This window comes from Hippocampus comes, unplaced genomic scaffold (genome assembly GCF_001891065.2).
Source record: "Hippocampus comes isolate QL1 unplaced genomic scaffold, H_comes_QL1_v1.1 scaffold83, whole genome shotgun sequence".
Taxonomy (NCBI): domain Eukaryota; kingdom Metazoa; phylum Chordata; class Actinopteri; order Syngnathiformes; family Syngnathidae; genus Hippocampus; species Hippocampus comes.
The window spans coordinates 1,772,830-1,786,360 of NW_017805281.1; the positions used below are offsets into that span (position 1 = coordinate 1,772,830).

The 13,531-nt window shown below is 45.9% G+C and overlaps 1 protein-coding gene across 5 annotated transcripts; it reads right to left on the minus strand.

Moving 5' to 3' along the window:
- Positions 1–1,188: 1,188 nt before the first annotated feature.
- LOC109516673 (H(+)/Cl(-) exchange transporter 5-like) lies at positions 1,189–13,223 on the minus strand. Of its 5 annotated transcripts, none has more exons than XM_019871409.1 (16): positions 13,118–13,222; positions 10,344–10,522; positions 10,150–10,249; positions 9,887–10,074; positions 9,203–9,325; positions 8,621–8,827; positions 8,389–8,469; positions 8,062–8,296; positions 7,813–7,988; positions 7,581–7,721; positions 6,763–6,949; positions 5,707–5,849; positions 5,492–5,641; positions 3,923–4,028; positions 3,613–3,829; positions 1,189–2,602 (listed from the first exon to the last, which is right to left on the minus strand). In XM_019871409.1, the coding sequence occupies exons 2-16, from the start codon at positions 10,473–10,475 to the stop codon at positions 2,512–2,514; spliced, it is 2,277 nt and encodes a 758-aa protein (XP_019726968.1). In that variant the 5' UTR covers positions 10,476–10,522; positions 13,118–13,222; the 3' UTR covers positions 1,189–2,511. The 5 variants fall into 5 exon arrangements, with proteins under 5 accessions (XP_019726968.1, XP_019726966.1, XP_019726967.1 ...); XM_019871407.1 differs by lacking the exon at positions 13,118–13,222 and adding an exon at positions 12,123–12,487 and having other exon boundaries at positions 2,491–2,602; XM_019871408.1 differs by lacking the exon at positions 13,118–13,222 and adding an exon at positions 11,748–11,800 and having other exon boundaries at positions 2,491–2,602.
- Positions 13,224–13,531: the final 308 nt, after the last annotated feature.

Consider the following 13,531-nt stretch of genomic DNA (forward strand, 5'->3'; position numbering starts at 1 on the left):
AAAAAAAAACCCTGAAATTTCAGGACAGTTAAAGAATGTTTTTGTGGTCCAAAAGATCTAAAAAAACAACAATAATAATAATAATAATAATCATACGCAGATCTTCTGTCTCCATGCTTTGGTAGAGGTTCATCTTGGTCTCATCAGTCCACAAAACTTTCTTTCCAAAACTGTTAAAAACTCATCTCTGTCCAAAATCCAATCTGGCATTCCGATTCTCTTGGCTGCATGATGTGTGGTTTGCATCTTATATTTCTTCTTTCAAAGTCTTTATGGATAATGTAACTCATAACGGTCGCAGCAGAATGAATTCTCAAGTATACTAAACCATTTTATCTGGCCATTTACAGAAAAATGCAGCCAAACCAATCAGAAGCTCCCATCGTGCAACAATGACTCAAAAGACACAACAACGGACTTCATCGAGGGGTTGAAAAGTGGAAGGTCCTACATTAGCCAAGACAATCACCGGACCTTAACTCAACTCATTTGACCTCCTGAAGAGGAGACTGAAGAAGAACTGAAAGAGGCCGCAGTAAAGGCCTGGAAAATCAATTCAAATGAAGTATGCAGAGTCTGGCGATGCCAATGGATCGCAGGCTTGATGCGGTTATTGCAAGTGAGGGTTACGCCACCAAATATTCCGCGTTATTCACTTTTACGTTCGTTTAATCATGCAGTTTTGCTCACTTGAAAATGTGTGGCTTCCAACTGAAGGTGATCCATCTGTCCTGAGTTGTTTAACACATCTTGATGGTAAATACCATGAGAGCAAAGCTGGATTCCGGAACTTTGGTGTGATATTCATCTTTGGATCAGAAAGCCAAATGTCTTTACTATATAACCAAAAAACAAAAGAATTGATCTTGCTGTTCCAATATTTCTGGAGAGGACTGAACACGGTATACCGAATCAGTTTTGAATCGTGTCTCAACAGCTTTTTTTCTTTTTTGGCTCAGCCTCCTGGAGCCAAGTGCTCCAACCTTGTTAGGTTCGAGGCATGCCTTCGCCAGACCTCTCAGCTTCTCCCCACCCACTTGCCCAACAGTATTTGGAAAAATTCACAATTGTCACAAGAACATCGTCCCATTGTGGCAAGCAAATGCGCGTATCAGCAAATTCCAGGCTCACCACTTTACAAGTTGTTTCAAAGATGATTGCAGATTTTTTTTTTTTTTTTAATTCATGAAATACTCAGGCATCTGGACAAAACACCCTTTAAACCTGACATGGTCGGAGCACTCTACCAAATCATTTGAAGCCATTGAAACATTGTGCAACTAAGATTTACGTTCAGGCTTTTAATTCAAGCCATTTTCACGAGCTTCCACCCACCCGCAGCATAATCCTGTTGGACCGCAAAAATGTCTCATTTTCAGCGGTTCATTTCCACTACATTGGTATTTACGACTTTTGTCAGTTTCAAAGAACATTGAGTGGTCCCGAAGGCTTTTTCATTAAGTTTGTCAACATATGCAGCAATAAAACGCACGGAGCAACTCTGTCGGTGGAAGAATACGATGACTCGATGAAACACTTTGATAAGGTTTTTACCTCAAAATGGCGCTCTGAGGCAAAACCAAAAAGTGAAAATAAGAAGGACGCCCCTGCAAAAAATGCAGTTTAACAGTTACCATGGCAACAGGGCCTCAAGTCCTTCACGGGGACATGCGGGTCAACACATGTGGAAGAAGAGCCTTTTCTTGACTTTTCACTTCCTCTCCACCCGACACGCGAGCCGTGTCCAGCCGGGGTCACTCAAAGAACAGCAGCGAGCCACACCAGCGTCTCGCATTCCAAACGGTTACATAGAGGAAGCGCGCAGAATTCTGCTAATCCTGGGACGTGTTACAATAGTGCAGAATAATATTTGTCGGAGTCTGGAGGAGCTGCCGAATTGCAATCTGGTTCACGGAGACGACAAAGAACTGGGGAAAATCTCAATTCAGGCAGCCATCATATGAGGACAGAGGAATAATTTAGTGGGGTGAACCATCTTGACATGTGGTAACTGACATGATTGCTTCGCTTTGTTCACGCCTGCGTCTCTTTCTCACACTGGAGGCATCGGCAGCCTGCGAGAAGGAGGAGGGGCGGCCAGAGAATCCGTCAGGCCCGACTCGGAGCGCTCCATCTGGCCTCGACTGACGGCCATGGGGCAGGCACTGGGATCCTCACTCAAACTTTATCTTCTCTGACGTCCCGCATTCTTCTATCTGCTCACAAATCCTCTGCAAACTGGACGAGGAAGAAGGAGGGGGGGGGGAGGAGGAAGAGGAGGCCGCTAACTCCTTCACATGGAACCGAAAAGAAGGACGACAACAACAAAAAATGGAGCAGATGTGAAATATTCCAGAGGCTTCCATCTGGCTTCTCCCACGTAACAATGGGGAAGATTTTTTCCCCCCCTTTTTTTTTCCTGGTCTCAGACAGCCAAACAGAGCGCATCGTTGTCACCATCGTCACATGCGCAAAAAGCAGTACGGGATCCAAGCGGGTGTTCGGCCTCATTCAGTTGAGGAAAACGGAGTCGGGGTCTCTGTTGGCAATCTGCGCCATGTGTTTGACAATGTCCTTTTTGGTGATAATGCCCAGAAGCCTCCTAAGCACACAGCCACACAAACAGGAGACAAAAGACAAGCGCAATGAGGCCAGGCCACACAACACCGTACCACCACAGGAGGCCCTTTGCGGCATGGCCTGGAATGGGAAGTCAAGCTTGCGGGGGGATTGAGGGTGGGTGACTAGTGCGATGCGCCACGCCAAACCACGCTGACTTGGAAGGGAAGCATTTCAAGTGGTTTGGGGAGAATTATGGTGACACTAAGAGCCCCGACTGGCTGCCCGCCCATCTGCCTGCCTTACAAACACCTCGCTTGGAGCAACTCACGTCTGAGTAACCCACACTAGAAAATTAACAAGCAAAAATGAAATATACTCAACTCGCTTCCTGGTTTGGTTGGGAAGGGTACAAAAGCAGCACTTTGGATCACTTTTGGAAAACGGATTTTTCATTTAGCGTAATTCCATATCAAGACAACAAGCCCCTTGCTCCCCTACACTATTTCTACTATACAGAAATACCCTATTTAAATACAACCTCGGCATGTTATTCACGGCAATTTAAACACACTTGTGAAAAATAAACTTTTAAACACATTGACAGAGAGAGAGAGTAAAAGCAAAGGGACAAAAATATGACAAAGTATGAACATGACAAAAAAACAGTAACAGCTGTCAACAAAGTTCCCCTCAAATGTCGGTCATATTCCAGTTCTAACCGCAATGTAATGGGTGTTTACTGTTCTGTATGGATGCATTCAAAATCACTTTCAGTGACACGGACCCGTCTGTTAATGATTGAGGAAAGATGGATGATCTCCGTTCCTAAACGTAATCGAGAGCAAAAAAACAGAACAAAAGGAGCAAAAGTACACAAGTCATTTTGAATGTCGCACTCTTATTTCACAACGCTCAAGCCCGTTGGCACGGAACACTCCTAGATTGGCCAAGTCGGTGAGTGTGTGTGTGTGTGTGTGCGCGCGCGCATGTGCGTGTCCTGCACTCACAATATTAGTGTGTGTATGTGTTTGCGCGTGAGCGCAAGCTTACCCATTGTGCGTGACAAGACACTGTCGCAGGCCCAGTTTGCGGAAGATGTCGACAGTGATCCCCATGGGCATACGGTCGGAGATGGTGAAGGGGCTGAGGTCCAAGATGTCCCGGAGGCGGAGGTGAGGAGGGGCTTTAGGGGGCTGCGTGGGGGCGTGCTGTCTAAAGAGCACCTGGGACGCACTGACCACGCCCTTCTGCCTCCGACGGGCATCATCTGGAGCGAAGACACGGCACAAAGGGATTTTTTTTTTTAAGACAACGTGGACACACGGTTACAAAAACTAGACACAGATGCACACGCACACACCTATGGCTACGAGTAGATCTCTTCGGAGAACGAATCCCACCAACCTCTTGGACTGCTGGGAGACGACCACAGGAAAGCCACTGAAGCATGTGCTCTTCACCAGCGCCTGCCAACCAACAAGGTTACCCAGGGTCAACGTAAGATCAGAAAGCAGACAAACAACATTCGCGCTCACATACAACTATTTTTTTTTTACTATATTTAAACGTCGAATTTAAAGCTACGTGAACTTTACGACTTCATTGATATTCATGGTAACTTTTGTAACCACTTTACACCGCTAAAGTGAAGAAAATCGAATTTAAATGAAATTAATACTTTTACTTTCAATACTTACGTACGTTCAATATAATAAACTTACTTTTAACACTATAGCACAGCATATGTCAGACAATTTTAAGAGTTTTGCTCAAGTAATATTCTCCAGGGTGGTTTCCACTTCTCCACTTTTCCACTAAGCGCAACAAAGCATCAACCGTTGGGGTACAATAACTTAAACTCCAGGCTCCCTCGCTGTAAACTTTCGAATGGCAGAACACAGGGTGTTCTTCCAACCTTTTCTTTTTCTGAAGCCTTCATCCTTTAGGACTAATTTTAAATCTTGCTTGTTGTCAAATTGCTATCTGGCGCTAAGCTAACCTGAGTATTTTCGTGTCCTCTCCGGCATTGAAATGGCCAGACTCCCTTCGTACGCCACTGTGAGAGGCCAGCAGACGAAGGTTTTCATAAAATGTCGAGCTGTGTGACTCAGTGACCGCTTAAGAGTTGATTTTAATGATCAATAGCTCCGGGTTCGCTTGGTCAATTGTAGCCCGTCTCCACACGACGCATGCGCTCTTGAGCCTCTTCGTTCTCTTCGCTCTTAACTCATTTAATTCCTTGGCGATGATGACGCAGCTTGGTTTGTTACAGAACATCAGATATGTAGCTCGGATATAAATAAGCCACGCGCCGTTTTATAATGTGTCATTTCAACGCAGCAGCCACTCAAGAGTGAAGACTATCTATCGATAGCTATGCTCTATCTATCAATATCTATCCACTGGCTGCCGCCTGTCTGAAATGTACGTATTTTGCTTACTTTTCGAGACGATCGTCAGCCCCTGAGCATTTCAAAATGTCTTGCGCAGCTCGGAAATGTGTTGCGCTGTTGGCGTTTGAACTAACACCAGAAAAAAAAAGATGTCAAATTGTAGTAGTTGCTTTTTGTCTGATCGATGCGCCGGAAGCGCAAGCGATGCAACCGCCATCTTGACGCGCATTCCGAAATTCACTCTGCCTCACACTCAATCTCATCAGAACAGGGAATTTCCAAACGTGACCCTCGTTTCTTGTGGGTTTATGGGCTTTCACGTGACTAATAGAATATAAATCCCCAAGAAACATTATAGCCAACTATTTGTTTACTTATAGTAATACCGAGTTAAAAACACAACTGCACATTCGTCTGAGGTATCAAAAAATATATTTAATATCATATTTGGTCCGCGTGCGCTGCATTTGTTTTTGTTAGACACCGCTAGGGATACCGTATCACCGAAATACCGCGCAACTCTAGTAAGCGTTTACCTCCACCTGACCCAGCGTCATTCCGTCCTGCGTGAGCACGGCCAGGGCGGGGTCCGACTTCCTGGGCCTCATCACGTCCTTGGCCAAACTGCGGTGCTCAATCTCGTCTTTAGGCTCCAGGAAGGGGTAGCCTTTTAGACGGATGAGCGCCTGACAGGAACACGGGCAAACTCGGAACTGTAGCTGGACCCCCTCACACGCACACGCAGTCTCACCTCATCGAATCCCACCCGTACAAAAGCGCCGGCGACCCATTTGCTGGTCATGGTGGCGGCCAGGAGTGGCATGATGTGCTCCCGCCTGCCCGTCACCTCAAACATGATCACCACCAAGGACACGGTCATGCGCGTCACGCCACCTGTGGACACGAAGGAGCGCCTTAGAAGCGACCTGCTACCTTATGTGCTGCAAAGCTCAAGGAGGCAATACATTGAGGCCGCTTTGACACACTGTGTGCAATGAGGACCACTTCACTTTGTGTGCATGAAACACGCAAAAAAAATAAAAAATAAATCAGTAGACTGTGAGCAACTCAAGAAAAAAAATCCCATCCAATGCAATTGAAATCTCAAATATTGGTGATAATGAAAAAATGTTACTAGAACGAGATAAGGGTCTATGCAGCATACCTGCCAACATTCAAACTTGTCTACAGAATTCCATTTCAAAACTTTTTTGTGATTAAATTGCTTTCTACATTTGAAAACCATTTGTGAAGTGTACCATGTACAAAAATTTTACTTTTATTTTTCTTCATCTAGTTTCACATGGAAAAACAATCATTCAAAAAAAAAAGTGATATCTTGAAACACTCAGCATTTGTTACATTGGTATTTTAATCGCCCAAAATATTCTGTTAGCTGTCTGTCAAAATGTGTACTTTTTCTTCGAGGCTTTTCATATGAGTTGTCTTGCAAGAGCGGGGAACCTCATGAAACTTCGTCTCACATACAAATCTAAAAGGTTCAAAGCGTCACCGGATACATTTTGGCCTTCAGCGTTCTGTGCTTGCGACATGCTGACTGCATTCTGGCAATTGTGACGCATCAGCGCACTCTAGTGCCCAACGTTGGTAGTACCCGTATGCCGTCCGACTTGGGAATTTGGAACACAGAGTTGGGAATGCCTCCCAACATCTTGCTCAAGCAGTGGCCGGCGGCAAGTGTGAAAAAAACATGAGCTTATTGAATAAAAGTACAAAATAGACTTAACCAACACTAGATCGTCCTGAAATGTCCCCTTAACCAAGAAGATCAGGTAGGTGATCTTACCGAGGCACGCAGCGGCACCCACCACGGCGTAGAGGGCCGGCGTGATGCAGTCCCTGCGAGGCGAGCACCAGTCTCGGGAGAGCATCCAGTCGTGGTGGTGGTAGGCCAGCTGCTTCATGCCCACGCCCAGCAGCCGTCCCGCGATGGCACCCACCACCATGCTGGGGATGAACACGCCTGACGGAACCTGCGCCCGGCGCACACGCACACCTTTCAGATTTGTACTCCGTGACACATTTACACAGACTTGTTCTTCATGACAAGCTTGATATCTTTGTCGTACTTCCTGAAATGACTGATTGACTGATGTGTATTTTTGAGAAATCAAAAATGTGAGGTGACCACTTTTTATCACACCCATTATATACACTGCATTCCTGTACCAATATGCAAAAAAAAAAACCCCACATTCATTCAGGATGTCAAATTCATGCAATGTCACAATCACGTAAAAACTTTTAACTGGTTCTAAGGAAACGTATGATCGTTTTATTGCTTCCCATATGCAGGTGCTCACTTTTTTAAAAAGGATACAGCATCACATTTCATTACAACTTGTTTATGTAGACCCCAAAGGTACAGCTTACGGACCCGCATGGGCCCGGGGACCCTAGTTTGACAACCAATGGCTTAGAATTCCTCTTCTGAAGCAAAACAAGAACAAATGTCAAAGCAGACAATGAAATGACCGGTTTTGAAAGGAGGACGAATGTGCACCATGAAATTACTGCAATCTGGCCCCATAAAACTGTTTTCTGCAAGAATGAGACAGAAATGGATCCAAACTGTGTGCAGGCGTGTGTGTGGGTGTGTGTGACCTTGATGCCAAATGTGATGATGGTGATGATCATCTTGAAGAGCAAGGCCAGAGCCAACTGCCACAAAGCCGTGCGGAGACCTTCTCCGGCCGGCCGACTCGCCGCACTGTTCCCCTGACCGGTTTGGGACGTGTTGGCATGCTAGAAAGTGCGCACGCAAGCACTGAATCAGCCGCAACAAAGTCAAAACACGACCAAAGAAAAAAAGTCGACGAGCCAAGAGCACGCCTACCTGTTGGTATCCACAGAGCAGCGAGGAGTTGAACAGCGAGCAATCATCGAAGAGTTTGGAAAGGAGCTCTTCGCCGCTCATCCTGGTGTAGATGTTTGGGAATGCCAGCAAGGCGGTCAGCGCCATCACCAACAGGACCTCCGTCACGGGGCAGCGGCCCAGACGGGTCGACTTGCCTGTAGGGGGGTGAACGGACACGCGCGGCGTGCTTACCAACTCTCAAGCACGCCGGCAAGCAGGAGCACTCACGTGTGTGGCACCATGCAATGTTGGCCTTGATGAAGAGCGCCCCCCACAGGCCTCCGAATATTCCCAAGAGGATGAAGGGTGCCAGCTCCACCGGGTGCCAGTCAGCGTGAAAGTTCACATCAAACGGTCCGTGACGGCCGCTGCCAAACGGGTTGATGGAGTGCAGCGTGTAGGCGGCCACCAGGGCGGCGAAGAACGAACGGCAAAGAGTTTTCAGGGAGAAGTAGTAACTCACCTGCCCCCCCACACGACAAATATATTTTACACCCGCGCGCAAACGCCGCACATTGCCCGTTCACGCTGATGGTAGGCGCCGTCGAGCCTCACCTCCTCCAAGCTGAACAGGACGCCGCCGATTGGAGCTTCGAACGCCACCGACACCCCCACGGCGGCGGCCGCAGACAGCACCTGCGCAGCAACCACAAACCTCATTCGGGTTCTGACAAGCAAGCGGAGCTTCTCAAATGTCTTGGATGCCGCCGCCGAGACATTTTGCCAAGAACCTACGGCTGAAGCTACGGGTGGCCCGTTGTTGCGGTGTTACTGAGCCGGTCGGTACCTCTCGCCGCTTGGCTTCATTCTGGCGGAATTTGGTGAAATGGTGACAAAGGACGTTGGCGCAGCAGCAGGCCACGTGGACCAATGGCCCTTCCTTGCCTACGGCGAGCCCGGATGACACGGCCAACACCATCGTGACCGTCTTGATGACCAGCGTCCACTTGCCCAAGAAGCCGCGGAAAATGAAACCACTCAGGATGGTTTTGATCTGCAAGACCAAAGTCACAAGTGAGCAGACGGGGAAAAAAAAAAAAACAGCTGTGAGTCTGCATTTGAACCCCTGCCAGAGCGCCACTTTTGAAACCGTCGGTTTGATTATATACGGTTAAGTCCCGATTTGGAATTATGTTTTAAGACGTTACAAGCGTATGGGAGTTGTCACCTATTTGTGGGTGCGTGGTTCTTGAATGTATGCCCTGCCAAAAACCGGAGTTGACGAGACTGCTGTGCCGAATGTTTTGCTCATTAAATGTGTGCATGAAATGGCTCCCCGAGCCGGAAACGCTGATGTTTGTGTGCTTTGAGAAACACAAAGGCCAGAGCACACGGATGCAAGCGGAAAGTTGCAGAGAGTCTAACTCACCTCGGGGATTCCAGAGCCGCTCGCATGCGAACCAAAAGCCCCGACCAATGCCACAGCCAGGAAGGCAAACAGAAGAGCCCAGAACATGTACATGAGGTAGTCCACCATGTAGGCAAATCCACCCTGACAAACACACACACACACACGCACACGCACGCACACGCACACACACACACACACACACACAAATTGCGGGTATTTGTAGGTGTTAAAAAAATAATAATAATGTGCGCTGTTACCGTAGCTGATGTTCCATTTGTGACAGGATGAAAGTGTGTGTGTGGTTGATGCTTCCAAGTTCCGCCTCGGAAATTTTGTTCAGCAACTAGTTTGCTATTTTTGGTGCACACCTTTTTTTTTTGCCACACTACAGAAAATCGCAGATTTGTTTTTCCTGAATAGCAGATGATTGGAAAAAAATAATAAATCGGTGAATAGGTCAATCCTGAATGCCAAACTGTCAATATGGCCACTAAACGGAACTACAAGGCAACCATGCCCGTTTGCTCCTGGTTTTGCAGATCATTTTCCACACACACTTGTGTGGGTAATCAAATTTGCGTTCTGTTTTAGTTCATGTGGCCCGAGGTGTTGAGAAAGCCTGTAGGCAAAATGCCCTTTCCTTCATTGAATACAAACCCCCCAAAAAAACCCTGTTACTAAAGGGGTGGGGGGGAGGGGTACCTGGGAGGTCCCGGTGATAAGCTGGGCCCAGCTCTGCCACTGAGGACAACGGTCCCACTCCAGAAAGGTGGTCTGGTTGGAAGTGGAGCAGCAGTGCTCGTGGTTAAACCAGAAGCCCACCAGACAGACGCCGTCTTTCATGTCCGTGAGCCAGTGGGTCGTAATGTCAATGGCGGCCGCCACCGCGCCTGGTGCGGCAAAAACAAAAACTTGGTGAACCAACACGTGAATGTGACTGACGTGACGAACGTGGATGTACATACCTGCCATGAGGCCCACCAGGAGCATGAGCAGCCATCCCGAGAAGGCGTCGCTGATGCTGAGTAGCAGAGCCCACAGCGACTCTTTGCTCTTGCTGTGAATCTAAACAAACACGCAAACAAATGGAAAGCCACAAACTCAAAACATAACAACAACAACAAAGTCTGCAAAAGAGAAAAACAAAGACAGAACGTACCTCTCGGAGTCTGTCACGGCCCTTGCTCTTCTCCCGTACCCAGTCGATGGTGTTGAAGTTCTTGTAGGTGTCCACCCCCGGCAGCGGATCCTCCTTAGGGTCTGCCAGCTTGCCCGCACCACCCCCGTTCATGGGTCCGCCGGCGCCACCGCCATCGCAGCTGTGCTCCTCGTAACCTCCTGCGTGAGCCAGAGGGAGAGCGGTGGCACTTGGTCACGAGTTCTCCTTTTTTTTTTTTTTTTTTTTATCTTGGCTTTGCCATAGAAAGCTTTTGAGCATTTATTCGCTAACCAGTTGAGGGGACGCGAACTGGTACACTCTTCGTCGTCAATAGTCAGACAATTCGATGCACAAGTAGAACAACTGTCTTACTAGTCATGTTTATTAACTATACTGGATGACATTTCTGTACACTAGTGCAACTTTGGCATGTAAGCAGGACAACTACAGGTCAAAACTACTCGGAGCAACGCGGCAAGGGGCGGCCATCTTGATGGAACTTTCTAATGAGGTATGAGCTCTTCAAACCCCTCAAAAATCCTCCTCTACAGATACATTCATGAGAAAACAATTGAGGACCTGCTCTATTGCCTACACTGCTCTTCTCGTGGATAAATTTGGATGTTGAAACTTCAACCTCTGAATACATCAGAACGATCACCCCAGTATTTTGGATTAAAATGCTTCACGTTGCTTCAAAATGACAATCAATTGTCACCATAACTAATGTAGACAATTGTACTTATGTCCACTTCAACCCAATATTTTTGGATTTTCTGCCCGTGAAACGTTTTCCTCATTCAGCGTCTGTAGCAAAACTTTCATAAAATCCAAAATATTGGGTCGATCACTGTAATATTTTCAGAGGTTCGAAGCGGCCATGGGTAGATACAGGCCACTTCATTTCCGTGAAGATTAGTCACGGTTTGCGAACATGAAACGATGTTAAGCTTTTGGAAATTGAGCGTTTTCGACTGACTGTCCCCTCATGTGGCAAGCAGACGCGATTCGCAAGACATTCTGTACGCCCGCCCGCACATTCAATTGTTACATCATCAGAGAAAGTTAAAGAAAATAAGCACGTTTGTGTTGTTGTGCCTGAGTCAAATGTTCGTTTGCCTCTTCCACGAACAAAACACGAAAGCCTCTTTTTAAAAGTCGCGTCTACCTCCTCCTCGTTGTCCCTAATGAAGTGGCCAACCCAAATGCTATTTGACGTCACCGCCAAAGGAGGGGAAAAAGAGATGTTTTCTTCATGTTGTTTGCCTTTCTTGTGGTTGTTAGTAAAATGCCGACGACTTGTAGCTTCCACCAAAGCACGAGTAAACCTACGAATGAGACGTATCGGTCCACAATGACCTCAAGTACTGACGTGGGTGAATTTGGTAGAATGATACTACTCACGTCATTCAACGAAATATTCGATACCTCTTGAGTCATCTTTTGAAGAACGCCGTCATTTTGCTTGGAGATGACCTGACCCGATGGCACCGAGTTTTAATATTTAAAACGGCAACACGGAGTCGTACAATATATTCATAGCTTTTACATGATACTCTATTTCACGCGAAGAACATTTCACAAGATATTACGAAAGACTAGCTTGTGGACATCTTACAATTAAGGTAAATTCAACATTAAGTCTAACAAGTAGCTAACAACTGGTAGCAAGGAACAAGTAGTTTCCTTGCTACCAGGGCAACCAATAATGTTTACAAACGTTCTTTATTTTTCAAATTACAACATGGTTAATTAATTAAAATGAATAGGATGGCTCACTCGCGTGAAAGGTGAAGGCGGTCCTGGATGTGTGCCCCCACGTCGTCAATCACAACGGCCAATTAAGCAACCATAAACATTTGTTAACACTATCAAGCGCTGCATATGTCCATGTTTTTGTAGGACTTGAATTTATTAACTCCTCAATGCACTTTAAACGAACTGTCAACGCTGTAGAAAAAAAAACGGTTACTCTTGTGAACATTTGACACCAGTGTGGTCGAGACTCGAGAGCATGACACGCTCTTCTTCACAATTACAGCCTCAACCTTGGAGGTGCTGGTGTGGTATGTGCCATCCTGTGGTTAATATTGGTATTACATCTTTCAATGGGTCCGCAACAGTAAAAAAAATATATTTTCAAAATTAATGGAGAGTCAAGATATGCTTTTTTTGTGTTAGAGCAGTGGATCCTTCTTTAAACATTAAAATATTAAAATACATGAAGAAACTCTTCTGTGCATCGATTCAATTAAAAAAAAAAAAAACAGACATATGCACACACAGTATAATGTCCCAATTAAAAATGAGTGTGCAGTCCTCTGCGGACGCCAAGTAGCGCTGATGAAAAAAAATGTTGCCCTCCTCAATCATTGAACGCTATTATGAGACTTCAAAAGACAGATTTTTGTTTGGTAGAACATATAAATTAACCCTCACAATAGAGTGACTCATTTCTCATAGCAGGCGATTTTTATTCTCATTCTCTCGCACGAGGGGACTCCAGTGATTTGCTTTCAAGTCTTTCTCTGTTTTGCTTGTGTCAACACAACAAAACCAAAGAAAGGAATGCCTTTTGGTCCAAGTGTGTTCTTGTCGTCTGACTCGCTACTCGCGACTCGTTACTCGCAGTGAGCAGCTCGAGTTAAACTCGCTAAAATCACACTTCCGTTACTGAAACATCGTCGTCGATTTTCAACAAATTTGACATTTGTTGCTATCTAACACAGAACACAATGCGTGATGCCGTCAAAACGACAATATTTAGGATTTACCTTTGACGCAATTTCATCATCTGTCACATTAGTAACGTTTGTTGTGAAGGAAGGCGCCGTTCACTTCCGTCAAGCGAGTCTTGACAGTAGCATGTGACAGGAAAAGCAATAGAACGTAGAACCGTCGGCGCATTTCCAAGTAGGTCAGTAGAGCATTTAGAATCAGTGGCCTGCGTCAACATGCTTATCAAACAAAGAAATTAGAAATCGGACCCTTTTCCAACAATATGTCTCTTTTTAAAAACAAATCATCAAGAAATGAACCGATGCAAACTCATTCTCATCTCTGTTATGTCAAACCAATTCGAACAAATACATAAGGCTTTTCCTCAACAGTTTTTAAAGAGCACTGTAAAAAACATACTCAGCAGCTGCACATCAGAAAACAAACAAACATTTAAAATAGCATTAATA